A 19686-nucleotide genomic window follows, 5' to 3' on the forward strand; every position below is an offset into this window, starting at 1 on the left:
ATATCTTGCGATATTCCCGTACACACGCACAAACAAAACGGAGGCTGGAATCAAACAACCCGTCTACCCCCAGGCTCTTGACAAAACAGCTGAACAAAAGTATGCAAACTATACGACAAAGTATGCAACAAAATGTGCGAGATTGCAAATGTTTGATGTTCTTCCAAGGCCACCATAATATCCAGGTGGGGCACGTGGGGATGAACCATTCTCCCATGTCATCCCAGGAACACCTCTGGAAATATCATGTTAGTAATGTTTGCAGTTCGTAAATTTTGAAGCGTTATATGTGACATTCATCGCAACAATTTCGCCCAATACGCCATCGGTAAGACACGTTGCATCCGTCGACCATTTATTCAATCACCTCTCAGCAAACAAACAAATCAAAATGAAATACCAAATAATTCTTTTAAAAATGACAAAAACCGATATTACAAAAATTTTTCAATTTTACAAGAGACCCATTTAACTTTTTTCAATTAAATCTAATTGGCAAAACTTTTCGCATGTTTGAATTATAATACGCAGTGTGTGGAATGTATGCCGATTTGTATTTTCACAAATGTAGACCTTCGCTCGTCAACAAGAGCCCCAACAGGGAGCTGGGATGGGCTGTTGGCTTTGCGCTATGATTGGCCACACTGTGCACGACCTGTGACCGCGAGGTTATCACTTCCTGTTAGTGAAGCATCATTTAACTTTTTTGATTCTCCAGTGGCAGTGCTTTCACACAGGCGCAGTGTCAGCGATATGATAAAAACCTAGCCTTGGTACAAGCAATTCATCTTCTCACTAAGTATCACTGATCACGATAATGACACGCTGGAGAAGTGCGTCATTTTAGAAATGGAACGCTGCATCCCGGGGGAATGAACGTGAATTTTTCCGCGTTCATTCAGAGCTGAATCTGCTTGCCCTGAAGAAGGTACTCAGTTACCGAAAGCTCGGCAATCACATATTTCAAAACACTGATTTGATATTCTATTCTTGTCGATATTCTGATCACGGTGCTACGCAGCCCTTCCATATATCACTGATCACGTGCCTTTTGGCAATATATTTCAAATTAACCCTTTCAGCACTATTATCCCAAAATGGCTAAAATGCACCAAGAAGACAAAAATGTTCAGAAGTAGTTAATCATTTCACAATTTCTATTTTTTCATCAAAAATTAGCAATGTAATTTTTTAAACTCCTTAATTTTAAAATTAACTGACCTGCATTAATTTCACGTATGACGTTCTTGTGAATTTTGCTATTATTTATCTATAAAGTTTGTCTATGACGTTAAGTTTAATTTTATAATAATGTATCTTCGCGATGCATGTTGTAATGTATAGTGTTCTCGATGTGTGTACGTGCATCATGCTTCTGTTTTGGGTTCCAACAACATTTCGCACACTACACCCTTTAAATTAGCACACTTTCCATAATATGCGATGGCGCCAAAGGCTGCGTATCTATCAAAATTGCTCCTGGGACGATTGCAATGCACACGAGTGTTGGGATAATAAGTTGATTTCTGTGTCTGTAAAAGTAAAATGCACGAACTTGACGTATCGTGTACGCAATGCACCACAAACAAACAAACAAACAAACAAACAAAAACCAAAAGGACATACAGAGAGCCATTATTGCCCTGTAATTTAAAATGAATGCGTAAGCTGAGGCGGCATGCTTTCCAGGCTAGACTGTTTTGCTTTGTGTATTTAATCAACAAATTGGTTTCCAGGTTTTTTCTGTCCTATGAACAGGAAAAGTTTAGAGATTTCAGTCGTCTTACTATATTTCCCTAGCTGCATATCCTCTGTTGCTTTTTCCCCAAAATCGTAAGCTCAGTCTAACCTGCGATGCAGCGATCGGCTGCTGGTACTGGTCAGGGCGTCACGACTGAGAGAAATGCTCAGGATCAGTGCAGTGCGGCATTCCATTGTGGAGATAATGAACAGCAGGTGAGGGATCACAGACGGTTGGTTTTCATTGTACACTCTCCGCAGCTTTGCAAACAGCTATCACATCTTTAGATGGGTATAAACGAGGCCCCCATTATCTTTGAGATTACTGAGATGAAGATCCGAGTTGGTCATGGTTGGATGTTGAACAAGTGCCTCCATACAGGTTTTTTTTTTTTGACTCAACATTCCATATTGCAATTGTATGTCATGTTTACACACACAGTCTCTGTACGAGTGTCAGATTATGTAATGATGGTACCGCCCACGATTCTGTGTGTGACCCGCCTTTGACGCCAGGCCACAGCGAATAGTCTGAAGGGTACAGTCCACTTATTCAAGCCCCATTGAAAACAGTGTAAAATCAGCACTGTTCAGGGCCCAATAGCATGCAAGCCAACATCCCTGAGATTTCTGAAACACAAATGAAATACTTGTCTGGTCACTTATCTTTCAATTTCTTTTCATTTTTTTGTGGGTAAACCAATTACATTTTTAATCATTCCCACAAAACAAAATCACCCCCAAAAAGTGATTTTTCCGAAGTCTGATTGCAGCCATTTTTCAAGTGGCAACCCTCAACTTTCTCGGGCACTTAGGACCATTTTTAAACCGTAGTTTTTAGCCCTTCTGCTCTCATATGAAAGCTCAAAGACCCAGGGAGTCGATCCCGGCAACAATTTACACAATCTCACCATTTTGGGGGCCAAACAATCTCCTTTTTCAAAAGATACTGTGGGGGGCACTTTTAATGCTAATGAGCTGGCCAGAAATTCTCACTTGAATTAGTAGTCTGCACCCTGAATATTCTCGTTGTTGTACGTGAGGGAAATTTCATGGAAGCTGACGATATTTCCAGTTATGTTTCGGAAGTTTCTTGTAAGAGTAAGTAATGCTACAAAGTGTATTCTAAGAACGGACTGTAGACTATAAAAACAGGAAAAACAGAGAGATACACACACCGCAAGAGAGATTTTGGAGGCCATTCTACCGTATACAGGCTGTGAGAAGTCGTTGACTTGTTGACTTCTGCACTATTTCAACCTGTGGTGGCGAGTCATCTGTGGAACAACACTTGTAAGAAAAGTTTGTCCAGACCATGTGAAGCGCAGAGCTGAATCAAGTTCCGGAAAAGCCAGTTCGTGAACTGAATCTAGTTCCAGTTTGTGGGATCCTTTTATTCCTTCATGTTGGGATCACCAAATTCCTGTATTTGCCACGGTCATCGCGCCCTCGTCGTTTTGTCTCGAGCCCGGTCATTCTTATTGGACGTGGTATTTGTCCCCGTTGCAGCTTGTTTTTTCGCACCGCGAAGGACTGAACTGTTTTTCGCCATGTGGAATCCAGCGTTTTTCACTGTAGTGCCTTGGCAAGTTCTTGCCCGTAAGAACACCTTGTTTATGAGCTATTCCTTATCACTGTAAACTAGTTCCAATCAACATTTTCTTCGTTACTATTTTCCTTACATGCCAAGTGTAACATTCTCATCAAATCATATTTGTTTATTTGTTCCTTGTATCAGTGTGATCTTGTTTGACTTCTTTGTTGCATCGGAGAAAATTCAAGCTTCAGAATAATTAAATATTTTGGAGTTTTTTCGGATCGTAACACAATGTTTATGTTAAATTATACACAAGGTCAGTAAATGAAAGATTTTTTACAAGAGTGAAAATTAAACGAGACCATCATAAGACATTGAAAAGGGAGGGGGCAAAGTACGGAGGCATGTTAAGAAGTCTTATACAGAAATGCTTAATTTAGACAAGAAAAAGAACCAGACAAGGAAGACTGATAACAGATTATACATGAAAGACAATTATGGTACAATACAGTAAAACAAAACAAGGACAAAACAAAACAAAGATGAACCAACAGACCAAGATGTAACAAAAACTGGAATTACCAAACACTAGAAACGTTAGAAGAACAAAAGGGTTAATCAGAATGATAAAAGAGAAGGAGCTACCTCAGATAATCAGAAACTAGGTGTTTTGTGTAGCTGTTCTTAAAGCATCCTAATGACTGTGACTTAATATTATCATCAATACTATATTCCAAAGACGGGGTCCGTAGAATCTCAATGCATTCAGGGAATAGGATGTGCGTACAAAAGGCAGAAACAAATTGAGAAGTGCTCTAGTGTTGTGGCTGTGAACAGAATGAACCGCGGCAAAGTAAGAAGAAAAAAACTGAAGGAAGTAGGTTGTTAATTTACATGCTTATACATGAAAATCCGTGTGAAGTTTGTTTATATCAGATAAAGTTGATGTGTGAAGAAAAACAAAGAGAAGGGCTGTATGATCCCAACGCAAAGGACATTTGATTATGTTCAGCAGTTTAGCCTGCAATGTAAGAGACCACGTTGCAGTTGAAGGTTCCTAGAAATTAGAATGGACGATGGCGTGCATCGATTGTGGAGACGTTGTGTCAGTGCCGATGTTAAGAGTCGTTTATCCCGTTGACTATTTGCACTGGTGTTGGACGATGGACTAATGTGACACATCGGAATTCTGTAGGCTCGTCTGGTTCAAGATAGGGAAGATTACAAGATTTTTTGGTACTTAAACAGTACATGACATATTAAGTAAAATATCATTTGTTGATCGTGACTTCGAAGGCTTAAATCTTCCTCAATTCTGGGCCTGTGTATTTTGGAGATACGCTCATCTCGTATATGCATAGCCTACCGAACGCTCATGTTGTGTAGGCATACCGAACCAAGCATACCTGTCTTACCTGAACTGTGTGACGGAGGGGTTATTGACGAATCCTCCTCTGTCTCTATAATAGCACCGAAAAATAATTTGATGTAATCTTGACAGAATGTATAGGTCAAAAGGTACCTAAAAATAAAGATGATTGGATTTATTGCTTAACTTAGTCGTCAAACTCAGACACATTGAATCATATCTCTTTAGCGAATGTGTAAACGTTTCACCACAGTGACTGGTACCACATTATGTACCGGTATGTGAACAGTGCATGAATTCTATATGCCGTATTTGAGGAGAAAGACCTGAGCTGATAAAAATAAGTTCCAAAAAACAGCGAAGTCCAGCTAATTCTTCAAATGTCCTTGTCGTATCTGAGTCTGGGTGATGGGCCACCAGAGAGGTCTGAGAACATGCCAACGATTGATTGGATGTTCACAAGGAAGCCAATCACTGTTGTTTTACGATGGGTGTACATTAAAGGAACGCCATCATCCCTAAAGTTCATTAAGCAGCCGTTAGCTCTCTCCGTGAAAGTTTGTCTCAGATGTCTGTTGTTGAATCCCTTTGCAAAGAGATTCTTCATGTTGCAGACATCGAACAATCTGAAAGCAGATGATGCATTGATACCACTGACAATTTTCTCTTTTAAATAGCTCCTCACTTCACATGGATAGAACATGACCCAAGTTGTTCCAATGGTGATAACCGTGCTGTCGAGACAAGATTTTCCAAGCTTTGCTCAAGCCAGTACAAGAAGTCAAGATGAAGTTCCCGTGTGTTGCATGTTCCAAGGCTGCCCGGAGCAACCAGAAGGCACTGCAGTGCGACGATTGCAACGGATGGCAACATCTCGCCAGTGGAACGGGGTTCTCGGCTGAAGATTACAAGCAGTTCAATGATGACTCCTCAGAGCTCACATCGTGGCATTGCGCCTTGTGTTCCATTTCTTTTACTGATTCTCCAGTTCCAGTGGGAGAAAGTGCCAGAGTATCTGCTCAAGAACTTTCCCCTGCTGGAATGGTAGATGATGTGAGGGAAGTGGACGAGCATGCCCCCTGAAGCAATGTGGAGTCTGACGTGCCGTTTGACGTCTCGGCTAGTTTTGAGATACCCCAGCCACCGGAAGAGGAGAGCATCGGTGATGCACGTGTCCCTCAAGATCTGACCACGAGTTGATAATCACGTACAAGATTTTGCAGAACAGAACCCTGCGAAGGAAGCCAATTTTGGTTGATAACCGGGGGTACAAATACACCAAGAGATGGCAGCGAAACCCGTCTTCCATCAAGTGCACTTGGGTATGCAGTGTTCGTGGCAAGTGTCAACGATGCCAAGTGTCAGTCCTGCAGCATGGAGATGTCTTCCAGCCTGGCTCGTCCGCCCAACATTCTCACCCAGCGGATCCCGACGCAGCTGTTGCTGTCGAGTTTGCGTCAGCAGTAAAAGCCAAGTCGAAGCAGGATGTGTTCAGATCTGCTGGTGCTATTGTGGAGGAAGTGATGACAAGCCTAGCACCTGACGTCCAACCAGCAAGCTTCCCCAAGCTGGCCAACTTGGTGCTGGTTGCCAACCCGCCAAGCTCTTCGTCCACACGAACCCACCGATCTCTAATTTCCTGGTGAAGGATGTCATCATCGGCGTTGAACGACACCTGCTCTTCATGTCACCGGAGCAAACCACGATCCTCGACCAAGCCAAGACCTGGTACCTTGACGGTACGTTCAAGGTTGTGCACAAGCCTTTTTACCCAACTCCTGAGTATCCATGCCTTTGTCAAGTTGGAGCACGGGCAGCAGAAGCAAGTTCCCCTGGCATTGTATCTGATGTCTCGCCGCACCAAGGACTACCGCAAAGTTCTTCGGGCTGTGAAGAAGAATCTGCCCTCAAGAGGTAGCCATGTCCAGAACTTTGTTGTGGATTTTGAAGCAGGATTGTGGTCTGCACTTCGAGCCATCTTCCCCGATCGTCAGATCAAAGGTTGTTTGGATCACTGGTCGCAGGCGCTTTGGAGAAAGTGCCAAAGCATCGGGTTAGCTGTACCATACACATCGGAGCTTGCCGTACATACAACGCATCATCCGCAAGCTGATGGCCTTGCCGTTCCTCCAACATGAACATGTACAGCAAGCTTTCATTAAGCAGCAGAGCCAAGTAACAGAACCCCTCCTAGTATGTCAGCTCTTCAATTACGTTGAAGAAACCTGGATCGAGAGTAGTGTCTGGCCACCTCGGGATTAGTCTATCTTCAGCCAAAGTGTGCGCACCAACAACGATGTGGAAAGTTAGCATCCTGATCTCAATCCCTTTAATTCAATAATATTCATGTAACACTGCGGGCAACTCCACGTGACCGGATGCAGACCTCCCAACTGAACGCTGTAAGTAACCGTGTGAACGATGACATCATGCAAACAGTAACGAAGTCAAAGTTTATGTCACACAGGAAGTGAACGTTTAACAACTTCTACTTTCGTGCGCACATATCTTTTTTTCTCTAGAAATGAACCGGGCACTTAAACACCTCTATCGACATCATCAATCTCAGGCTTCATTGGGAAATACAATAGGCCCCATGCATTGATTCGCATCTGCCATTAGCTCCGGAGAGGAGGATCAAGTTTTGAGGCGAAAAAATACCAACTCGTGGAAACAGAAGGGAAAATCGATATTAAATTTTGGCTTCATGTCATACGCATATGTATACCAAAGCAATTGTAATTAAGTACAGCAACGACAAAATCACCATCCTGGGACTTGCAAACACGACCAAATTCCACCTCACCCTTAAAATACGACAGGAAGGCGCAGACTGGTCAGCTAATCAACAATGAGTGTACAATCATATCCCTGTGTATATGAACTACTTCGCGAAACACTTGCTGAACACACTTGCACCGTTTTAGTGCACGTTTCTCTCGCTGGCACTTTATGAGCACCTTTTGTGCGAGACTGATTGATCGTAAAAAGCCAGATAACCCCCTTCAGGTGGCAGAAGCCACACGCTCTTACAGTAGTGGATTTAACCTCTCTTGTAAAAGCTGTTTTTTTCATGCACTTTATAATGGGCTACCTCTTGCAAACCCAACGACTACACGTGTACATGTAACGGAGCCTCTAGTAAGTCATCCTCATTAACACTTTCAAAGTCGTTTCAAGCCGTTTGACAGATTTCTTTATTTCCGGTTGACAAAAATTCGGCTTTAAACATCCTTTTTCTGGATGATTCACAATCTACTTTCTGCATCTCAAAAGCCGTTACAGAAACATTTACACCCGATTCCACTGTTTTTCAAGTAAAATTTTTACCAGGATTCAGACAGCACATCTTCAAAACCCCGATAATCTAACCGATCTGTTTTCATGGCAACTTGAGGTGTGTCAAATCTGAGGCCTTGGCACACTTATCCCAGGATAAGGGTGCAGTGCTTGCATTGCCTTGTAGTGGGTACAATGTCAGCGGTAAGTAATTAGATTGAACTGTGTCCTCACCAGCCTGATATACATCACGGCAACAACGTCTTGTCAAGAAAGACATGGACAACTGTAAATGTGTAAAAAGCGCACTTTTCAATTCATTACGACCTAAAAGAAAACTTAATTATTTCATAAATTGGAGAATCTAAAGTTGCACAATGAGCGTCTAAGAAAACTTCATCACCTCAAACCCTTTACAGTAACATTGCATGTTACAAATACTATACTCAGTTTACATTTATTAACAAACCTGCTACAATACATGTATAAACATCTGTGCAGAAATTTTCGGAAAGGAAATGTTTTCCCCATATCATATGATATTCACATAAACAGAATCCATGCACTGTATGCAATTTCACCATTAATTAACTTATATTTGCGCAGAATTCACACACAAATAACTAAGCCTTTAAACTTACATGTATCTGCAGTCGACACAATCAATTAAACTTACTGGTAATGAGCAGACAGAGATATAGATTTCTTAAAATAAAAACATGAGAAACTGGAGATTGCCAGAGTAAGCCAAAGACTGCTTTGATTTTATGCATCTATGATGGAACATATGATTGGAACATGGATATACCGATGAGAAGTAGAAGTCACAAAAACCCCATTTTCCTATCATGGTCTTCAACTATGGCGCTAATATAAAAACAAGTTCAATGTAAAAACAAACTGGAGATTTTATCGCATCAATGAAGATCACCTTTGTGGCCAGTTAACTTCTCACTTCAAATATAGACCTGTCCACCTACTTCTATATATTACGCCAAAAGTGTTTAACAGACTTCACATCCTGTTTGTCAATAGTACAATTTCTGTCAAATCTAAGTTAAAAATTCGAAATTTGAATTGAAAATTAAGAATGGGGCATATAAATGGCTACGGAAGTTCACAAAAAAGTCTTTAAAAAACTTCTGCATAGTAACATACAGCAGGATGAATGTTCTCCTTTTCATCAAAGTAGTGATAAGATTGTTGCCAACTTTAATCATCTTTATAAGGGCACTTTTTAAAATGGGAATGCCACTGGCTTCTCCTGTGAAGTGCAATTATTTCACTGAATACCTGTGGACACCGTGCAGGACCATGTGAGGGACCGCAAACCCTCCATGTAGCTTAGACAATAGGAATCAATGGGAGTCAATATCAATACACAACCACACTTTATAATAAAGTGATCTACGTACATCAAGAAGTTTGGGTAGGGAACAAAAGCAACAATTTACACAAGCTCTTATGTTATTTTTTTCTTTTTGTTCCATTTGAGCATTTCTGAACTATTCCTGATTTGTCAAGGTTGTCCCACTGCCTTCTCTCAAAGTTTGGCCTTGACAGCTATATCCTTAGGGATGATTCCTTGCAACTTGAAGGCAAGGGACATGTTACCAGTAATCTTGAGTTTACCTCTGAGAAATGCCTGAAAGAGACACAGAAAGAAACACTAATTTTAAAAGGAGCAAGACAGTTCTGTATTTTGATAAAACTCAATTCCAATATTACAGGTGTACAGTTATGGGCGTATCCCAATGTGATCTTAGTAGTTGAAGTGATGGTAAAAGCAACATTAACATGGAATTGTACATGTATTCATGTAAATGATGACCAACAAGCTAACATTAACTGAACATAAGGTTAGGACCAAACAAATCTTTTAGGAAAATACCAGAAACTTATCAATTGTAACATATCCAAATGAAGATAATTTGATATTCATTCACAGCTGAGAACTGTTATATATACAATGATCAACTTATCAGAACATGCCTCTAATTGGCAGGAGCTCTTAGCGTCAAAAAAGAAATGTCGTGCTTTAAGACTCACTATGTTGAAAATCTCAGAAAAGGTCAAAAATGATGCAAGGATCAAATTTAGGGCGGGAGACAAATTCTAGCTGGCCATTAATTAAGCCTAATTAACAAATTAAGGCCTTAATTAGGGTAGAATTGTAACTTCTGAACCACAGGTCCTAGAACAATGGGACCAAGACTAGATTGTTCGCCTTTTCAATACAAACAACTTTTATGTACCGTCCAAACTTCTCAGGCCTTGAACTTGGCATGATCGAATCCCCAGTTTACAACAGTCAAATGTGTGAAGAAGAGCAGGTAAACCATGGTCCATGAGATTATTACATGTTCATGCATAATGGCATTGTACATCACCAAGGACACATAGTAAAAAGGATACAGACTACATTGTAACCTGTTTGTAACCAAGACCTGTTGGTTCTTGTCAAGTTGTCTGTGATGCACCATGAAGGAACACTAACCAATGTGTATGTCATACATGAATTTATGACTGTCAAATTTCAGAATTGGAATTGAAAGAAAAGCTGACATTGTATTCATGCCAGCTGCCCTCGTGTTTATTTTAGACAGGAACAACACAGTTTAAGCTATTCAATCTACAATGTATTAAACATATTTTGGTCCTTGATTACATACATGTATCCATTTCATTTAGACACGATTATTCAATGACCACTATAGATCCATTTTGGTTTATACACTGATACAAGTTTACTAATGCGTATAATATAGCATTCCCAGAGCATTGCTGTCAAAGATCCCTCCTCACTCTGTTTCCTATGTGCAACCCAGGTGATGGCTACACATTCAAATAAAGTAAGAGTATGTTTTATTAATTGTTTATTAAACTTATGTACATGGTCATCACAAATCTTAGTGAGGAATCTCACCGACTGTGGCTGGAGTTTTCCCATCATCATTTCAACCAAGTCAGAATCTTTCATGGTGAAAGTCACATCAACTTTTTCTGCAAGTTAAAATGAAACAAAATTAATACAATCAAAGGTAGCAATTGAATGTAATTATTTTATCATGTGCATACTTGCCAACATTGAAAAATCAGAAAACAGAACACCCATTTTATGAACCCTTAGCTTAACAAGCAAGTGCATGGCAGAAGCCGTTACGGATGATTTGTTATAGCGCTCCCAAAGGGACTGAATTGAATTGAGCATGATGTCCACACAGCGCTGTAACCAACTGGACTTGCAACATGTGTAACTCACATGTATGTACATGCACATACACACCTACACTTTACCTGTATACAGTATGTGTGTGCATTATGGGTATGTACTGGTAGATGTACTTGTGTGGAAGTGTTGTATAGTTTACATGCGTTGATCGGAAATATGGCATTTAGCATTATTCATTTGTTTTCTTGCAAATATGAGATACAAGGTCTAAATTACCATACAAACTTACATGTACATTGTACTGATACGTGAAAGTGTAATTGTCAAATAAAACGGTCAAGTAAATTACGAAGTATAATTTGTGGAGTTAGTTTCAATTCTACGGCTATTATTACATTTATTTCCTTGGCTGATAATACTTGAGCACTTTACATTTCATCTTCTACTTGTGGTTAAGAAAACATCTCTCTTGGTGGTACATGCATAACAATTAATATCCAGATGAAAATTCTCATTGTTTATACTTGTATGAAAATCCAAAATCAGGAAAACCTGCCAACCCTACCCCCTTTCTGCACATACTGGTGCCACAAGTACACACGTTGTCATAAGCCTTTTTGCGATGTATTTGCAATCTCAACGTAGTAAACGTGTGCTTGCGATTGGGCTGGGTGGATGTGAGCTTCTAGCCTTCATTCAAGGCTGTAACCAATGCAGCAAGCTCACAGCATGGCTGAGAAGTGCAAAACCAGTACTTTTTACAAGATGGTAAATCAGAATTAAAATGAAACACATGTACGACTGTATAACATTTGTGATGGAAGCAAGTTACTGGCCACTTCTGGTTACAGTGGGGGTGATTTTTGCTATTTTTGCTACACTAAAGCTGTGTGTTCAACATTCAGGTAATCCCTATTAAGTATGACACATGCGTATTAAAAAGAAAGAATTGAAATCAAACCACGAACAGCCAGGAGTTTCGCTAATAGCTTAGCAGACGTGCACTATAGTAAGGTTGTATGCTTACGCGTATGGGTATAACAGCATAACACACCTCTGCATGACATCTAGTCTATGGATGGTACCAGTATTCAGGGCCTATGTACGGATGGCCGAGTGTGTCTGCACTTTATTTGATCGCTTGTATTATAGTACTGATGTCCCAGAGGACGGCAAATCGCGGTGGCCTTGTAGTGATAACACACAAATTGTGCGGTTGATCAGCCTCTTATTATCAGCTGGTAACCAAGGCACTGAATGTGCTCCATAAACCCAAAGAGTCAGAGAACCAGTTTAGTTTTTGATACAAAAAATATGCCATAGTCGTCATTTAAACTTCAGTTTCAAAATTACTTTTAAATTAAAGCAATATGAATTTCCTCAGTGATTCAGCAGAATTGTGGGTGAGGAATCGAACAAAAAAGTGGGAAGGATGTTTTCTGTTTGCACAAAAGCATTTCAAATATAAGTGTTTCTTTCTTTCGAAAAAAAGGGAAATGTTGACAGGTCACAATACAGTCGGCCAGTCAAATGTCACTTGTCGAAGTACTTAAACATTAAAATCTCGACAATTACAACCGCAGGGGAATGGAGTTATCTTACATGTTAAATTTTTTTTTATTAAAATAAACCACTTTATCGTGGTACCTTCATGTAGCACAGTCCTATTTTTTTCCACGTGGGCTTCCCTATGTGTGGTCATATGACCTTTCCTTTTGTGGTCACACGATGATTGCTGCAGTGTCAATGATTGGACTGCCTGAAGGGGTCTACAATCGGGCTTGTGTTAGCAATCAGGTTAGCTTCAGCAGCTTGAAAGCCAGGATTGTAGTTTCAGGTAACGTTGGTTTATGCAAGGTGCATACAACTGGTCTCCATGAGAAAAAAAATGCACTTGGCAGTGATGACTCCTAACCCTATATAGACTTCCGATATTTTCAACGCCGTTTGAAGCATTTTGGTGGCGGTTTTTTAAATCAGACACTTCAAAATAAGTGGATATAATGGTGTGAACATTGTTTGAGTTATGGAGGTGTTTTTGTACAAAAAGCCTTTTAACCTGTGTATCTGGTCTGCACGTGACATGATCACTGCTCAATATTCTGCGCGTGCATTCGGAGTGTATGTGGTCATGCAGCATCAGGGACATTTCCTTCAAGCTGTTGCTGGTGCGTTGGTGGTTTGCAGCTCTCGTCTGCTCTGATGTTCCTCATGAAAATTGTGTTTTATATACCCACAAAAAGACAATTTACAAACTGAAGGTAACAGTTTCCTTTGATAAAAAGGAAGGAGAGATTAACCCCTTTGTTTAGAACAATGTGCTGCTTGCCTCCTATGTACGAAAAAGAACCGTGTTTTGGGCACAAGGTTTACTGGGGTCGCGCACCATGCCATTTGTTATTAAGTGATCTCTTTTCCAGGTACCTGGGTACCCAATGTTGAGAAAAAACGGGTACCCAATTCCAAAAATACCTGAAAATGCACACCCCGATGTTTTACTTCAGGAGCCCATTACTTATTTTTGACCTTCCAGGGACATGTCTCATTTAGCCTCAGCAGGTCACAAATAATGTTAAATCTCACAAAGCGTTATAAACGGAAGCACTATAAATACAGAAAAATGTATACAGTGAATGAGTGCACAGCTGGGGAAATGAAAAACATTTATATTGGCAAGAACGTTGTATCAGGGAGCACTCTAACAGGAATCTACTGTACATGTACTGTACATGTACACACATGCATGTATGTGTAGCAACTACCAATTTGACAAACAGCCTCCTCTTTTTTCTGCAATAGCCCTCTCTTTTGCCAGGACTTTCTTCTGATTTTATTTCCTTTTCATGGAAATTAGAATGTTCTGTATTTTTTAGTCTGAAAACTTTAATCTGGACAGCTCAGATTACATCTAAATGGTTGGCAGGTACACACATGGCAATTATTTCAAGATAAAAACCATGCTATAAATCACTTGGAAATTGATTATTCACAACATTCCAACCCATGCCACTTTAAAAAAATTATAAAATAATTTCAACAAATAAATCTTGATAGTGCAAAATTGAACTTCCAGACAAATTTTCACAGGGAACTGCACATACATGATTTCCACTGGTAAGAACAAAAATAATCAGCAAAAAACAAGTGACAAAGTTACGTACCGTTACTGTGTGAGGTAGAGTTTGGCTTTGGTTGACAAACACAGATGCTTACACTTACCCTGTACATCTCGCTTCACGCTGCCTGTTCCACTCTTAAGATCAACCACCCAGAATCCAGTTTTTCCTCCAGGTCCACCCGTTACTTTGAACCCAAACTTGGCTTTAGTCTTCTTCACAAGATCGCCACCACTCTACCAGTAATTGACAAAGACAATGCTTAATTTAACCCTCCTATGCTGAAGTCACTCTTAGGGTCACTTGGTAAACACCTCAAAGAAGCACAGCTGTGTTGTGTTGAGCACTGCACCAACATGCAAGAGAGTGACCTAGGGCACTTGTGCATATTTGTTCTGTAAAACCAAAGTAGGGTTAATGTAGTTTCTCCTCATGGCAGGAAATTTGTTGAAAGACGCTCGCTTCAAGTACGAGCAAAACAAACTCAAATTAAACTCACCAACACAGAAAATACACATAAATAAGAGACCAAGTTCTGTGAAGAAACTTACAGAAAACCTCTTGCAACATCGATTGCAACATTTCTTTGCAAGGGCGCGGCGGGAACCAGAGCAGCTTCGTTTAATGCATTGAGATGTGGGTGCGTGTTTTCACCACTGCGACAGCGAAACGTAAATGACAACGCGTGAAAATAACGGAAGTTTCTTTCCAAAAATTGCAAATGCAAGTACAAAACATACAAACACAAGCATTTTAACGTGAGAAAAAGTTATTGAAAGATATTTTGTGAAGACAGAAAAGAAATCAGCTTTTCTAGACTTGCCCGAACTGGCACACCTAGTTAGAATTTTAATTGCCCGAATGAAAATTTGTTTGCCCGGGCTATCGGGCAGGGGATTCGTCGTGGCCTGCCCTGTAGGAACCACGATGCATTTACATGTAGTCCAGCTACAGTGATAGGGCTAGTTCAAAAGCCACAAGTCCAGTGGACAGTCTGTGCACAGGCTACAACTGGGTTAGCGATAGTGATCAGGCAATCTTGTAGTTATGGCCTGGATATTGCAGCTTGTCTGCTCACAATGTTTGTGTAATGCCATATGTAATGTCATGTGTAATGCCATATCCCATCACGAAAAATCTCATTAAGATTTCGTTAATCACCAGGTAATTTTTGTTTGGGTCCCACTGCTTTTCCCTTATTTTTCTTCACTGTTCTTGTGCATTTCAAATTAATATTGCCGACGGAAAGCACAATCTCTTCTAAAAGTCAGCTCTACCATGAGACAAAGTAAGTAGTCTTGTCTTTTATTATTTTTTATTTTGGAAAAATGCAGTGAAAAACACAGAAAAAGTCCACAAATTCACCGGAAAATAAAGACTTGCGAAATAAACGAGTCAAAGTTTTCAGTATAGACTCTGTCGGTAACTTTGTACACCACAAAAATCGACGCGCGATCGCAAAATACGTCTTCATGAGAGTCTAGAGCAAGGCGAGTTCACTGGAATCTGTCTGCACATACTTGTATGTACACGTACTTCGTAGGTAGACTGTGACCAGTATGGGACTTAAAGGTGTTTCGAAATGAATTGGTTAGGCTTGGTTTTTGGTTTGGCTGGTTTCAGTCAGAGCCTCGCATGCAGTTTGGAATGCTGCAATAAATAGCTGGAATCAGCGAAGTCGACAACTAAGCCTAATTCACTTGTTTTGAAAATGCCCTGAGCTCAGGCTCGAGCACGTCTTTAAAGAATTCGCTCATGCAGCCATAGTCTGGTTCCCGATCACATTTTCATCGAAACATTCAGACTTAGAAAACTGCAGGGGAGGAGGCGGGAAACAGTCTAGCACAGCCGATGTTTTCTGTCACTCTTGTCTTGTTTCATTAAAGCGCAAGTCAACAAACTTTCGTTTTTATCTATAGCGCATAACACTTGCAGGTTTTGAGCGTTGACATTTTGCACCTGATTTTATCTGTCAATTACTCATCAAAAGTAAATCCTCACTTTTGGCGGTTAACCACTTGCCAGCGGTTATACACTTGCCGCCGGGGACTCCAGTTTTGGACACGTATTCTTTATACGTGTGGCCGGGGCTCTGAAATCGAACAAAGGGAACTGGGCCTTGTAACGAAAGACCGTACTCATAACAAACGACCAGGCTACTGGGAATTACCAAAATTTTTTCAATCTCAATAGTGGAGATAATCCAGATTTGTTCTGAAACAGTATACCACGGTTTGGGGCATTCAGCGCGAGCGGATTACCACCGGGGACAAAAGCGCTCCACCACTGCAGCGATGAGCCACACAGTACCGCTGCATGCTAATCTGGCCCCTATTGAAAAGAGGTCAGCAGCACACTGTGCTAGTTCCATGAACAAAAGAAAATTACGTTACACTGCACAACCTGGGCTCTTTTTATAAGGCGGCAGGCCTGGCTGGAATACTCCAGTGTCAACAGATGTTGTCTGTCAGATTAGAGTAGAAACCAGACAGTCCTTCGTGTGGGTGTAAGTGTCCAGTAAATGACGATATGAATTTTTAAAGAATTGTGAAAACAGAAAAAAATGAAATCATTATCCCGTCCCAGCATCATCAACATTCGTAAATGCCCCTGGCTTGATGTGGTGAACGCAAATGCGTAACTGTTCATTGTAGACCAATAAAACACTAAATGACACTGTAAATATGTTCAGTTCTTTTGTCCAACTTGTTTTTCCTTTTTAACACGTCTTTGAACAGTGGAAACACTAATGGTGAGTTATCATACGTATGAAGCCAAACCACGGTAGTTGTGCATATATTGCGCATGTCCAATGCGTATTAGACTCGCAATGCAGCTGTTCATCGGTATATCAACAGTAAAAAATACCGCCAATTTGTGTGAATTACGGCAGTCAAGCGTTACAGCATAATGGTTTGTGATGAATGGGGTATGGGTTTGAATCCTGGGTCGAAATAGTGGACAGGTTTTTTCTTTTTTTTTACGGAAAACAAAGCCCGAATGTTATAGGAGCCTAATTTCACACGTGAAGTTTTTAGGGTTGGTTGAGCATCATAGATGTCATGCATTGTGCATGTTGTGAACCGTGGTTTGGCTTTAAACGTGTGATTGCGTATATACATGTAGCTCTTAATGGTTGCAACAAAGTTTAAAATGGCAGCCATCTTGAAAAAAATAAAAAGCCCCGCTTCCTCCTTTAAAAGAAAAAATCCGGACGAGAAACATTGTTCTGCTTTTTTTACTTTGCCTTAAATTGACAAACCATCCCCTTCTATCAAATAAATATCCCCTTTCGGTCTTCAGGCATACATGTACACATACACATTGTGTAGGCTTGCTGGGAGTAGTATACAATATTTGATCTATTGGGTGTAGTTCCCAGAATGCAATCTGAAGTTTATGCTTCCTCTATGCTTACATACATGTGTGCAATGTGGACTTTGGCAGCCATGAGCCATACCTCTTTGAAGTGTTCTGCAATGAGATTGAACATAGGCTCGCACTTGAATGTCTCGGCTGCTGTCAGGCTGGGCTGGATTCGGGCCCTTGTCAAAATCCAAATAAAAGCAAGCCAATAAATAAAGGGTCAGCTACATGTACCAGGAAAGCAATTGCAAGGCAAGTTGACAAGAAAGTAAATAGAACACACATAAACTGCATAGTTTGAAAATACACATACTCTCAAAAATAATTGGCTGGCCAGAATTCCACGGCTGTAGCAACAATGGACAAGTCTGGGACCAAGTTGAAAATGACAAATTCACAGCAATTACACAGCTGGTATCTTGGCCCTTTGTAAGGCTTTTGGGGGCTGGGGTGGGGGTTGCAAAGTTTTTTTTTTCACGTTAAGAGTATTCAGTGTTATAATTATACCAATGAGGAGCACTATAACACTTTGGTTAGCAAATGTGTTGATAAAAATAAATCCAATATTCTTTATGATACTAACATCTAAACTTTCAATTATAATTATCGAGACTGGAATGATACACATGTAGGTCCTTGAACTTACTTGGAGTGCTCAGGGAAACCCATTTTGTAGAGTGTGACTATGACAGCACCTCCTAATCCTAAGTTATGTTGTAATGCGAGCTTGGCTCCAGGCACCTGCCTTCTATCAGCTTCTCCACGCAACTGCCAACAAAGCTCAGAACACTGGGCTAATCCTGCATATGTTAAACAATGATGCAAAACAAGTGCTCAAAATAACACAGGCCAAATGCAAAAAAATTATGCCATCTGTGTTTTTTAAAACCCCACAAAAAAGGTCTCAAAAGAAAATTATATCAAACAGAACCCAAAAATAAAAAACCAAAAAAATCGAACGTTTACGGTACAACATTAATTAACAAGCATCTCAGCCTAATGGGTCTGGGTCCAATTTGAAAAATCATTACCACTGACAGCGTAAAATGAATCCCACAATCAAAAATTTTTAAGTCACTTGCTATTTTCCACAATAAAAAATAATTGGTGTATTAAAGCAAGCGTCGCAAACAGAATTTACTGAATTTTTTTTATTTACCAAACCAATAATGAATCTTTAAGGGTGTGATTGGCCACATAGAAAAAAGCTGAAAATAGCAAACAAACGATGAGTTTAAAAAATCTCCCATTATTTTGTATGGAGTTGATACACAAAAAAGCTTACATTCAAAGTAAACATACCAACCCCCAAAAGCTGAAATCAGCTAAAAAGCTGTAACATAATCAATTATCCCTCATGTACAACCTGAACATGCTGAAGGCTAAAACAAGCTGAAGGCCTGTATTATCAAGAATGTCAAAGCAAACAGTGGCATATCAACATTTTGGCATTTGATCCGCCAAATGTTTACATAATTGTTGGCTCAACATTGCTTTTGTATGGGTCCAAATTTTGGTACCACAGCTACAATGCAATTCTTTCATAAATGTGAAATTAACCCAGACGATGGAGACACTTACACGTGTATCTGTAAATAGGTATTATATGTACATTTGAAAAACAAATCTTGAACACTCTGCATTCTAGAATCGGTAAGATGAAGACCCCTGCCCCAAGTTCATGGCAAAGGGATATGCTAGGTTTTGTTCTTTAGGGGCAAGTTACATGTAAATGAAGAATGAATTTTCTTCTAAGTTTCAAACACTATAATAAGAGTAATAAAAAAATTAGCACCGCAGCGACTTTAACAGTTGTCCGATTGCCCATGACAAGTAATTTATAAATGCTTTCGGGCAAGTAAAAATTAAGGACAAATTACATGTAGGACAAATTGTCCGATGGGTACTTTTTTGTGGCAGGCAGGAAATTTACCTTTGATTTCTCGTTTTCCTCTTTACAAAAGCTTATAAAAAGTGATGAAAAGTAAACAGGTATGTGGTGTAAAATTATTTTTTTGGCATTGTTATGTACATGTACAAACTCACATGTATTAAGAACACTGTACATTTAGCAGGGCACCTTTCCACACAAGGGAAAATGCGTACA

The 19686-nt window shown here is 40.0% G+C and overlaps 1 protein-coding gene and 1 pseudogene across 2 annotated transcripts in view; one reads left to right on the forward strand and one right to left on the reverse strand.

The window, feature by feature from the left end:
- The first annotated feature begins 6020 nt into the window (after positions 1 to 6020).
- LOC110986074 (uncharacterized) lies at positions 6021 to 6784 on the forward strand (annotated as a pseudogene).
- A 1032-nt stretch (positions 6785 to 7816) lies between these two features.
- LOC110986063 (sterol carrier protein 2-like) overlaps positions 7817 to 19686 on the reverse strand; it is a 32520-nt gene continuing 20650 nt past the window's right edge. For both annotated transcript variants that reach the window (XM_022247672.2, XM_022247670.2), the window contains 5 exons: positions 18226 to 18379; positions 17674 to 17758; positions 14317 to 14449; positions 10852 to 10928; positions 7817 to 9570 (listed from right to left, as the gene is read on the reverse strand). In XM_022247672.2, the coding sequence (XP_022103364.2) occupies positions 9469 to 9570; positions 10852 to 10928; positions 14317 to 14449; positions 17674 to 17758; positions 18226 to 18379 (551 nt within the window). In that variant the 3' untranslated portion in view covers positions 7817 to 9468. The remainder of the gene's footprint in view (positions 9571 to 10851; positions 10929 to 14316; positions 14450 to 17673; positions 17759 to 18225; positions 18380 to 19686) is intronic.

Source organism: Acanthaster planci, linkage group LG12, assembly GCF_054643075.1.
Source record: "Acanthaster planci isolate LZ-2023a linkage group LG12, COTS_SCS, whole genome shotgun sequence".
Taxonomy (NCBI): Eukaryota; Metazoa; Echinodermata; class Asteroidea; order Valvatida; family Acanthasteridae; genus Acanthaster; species Acanthaster planci.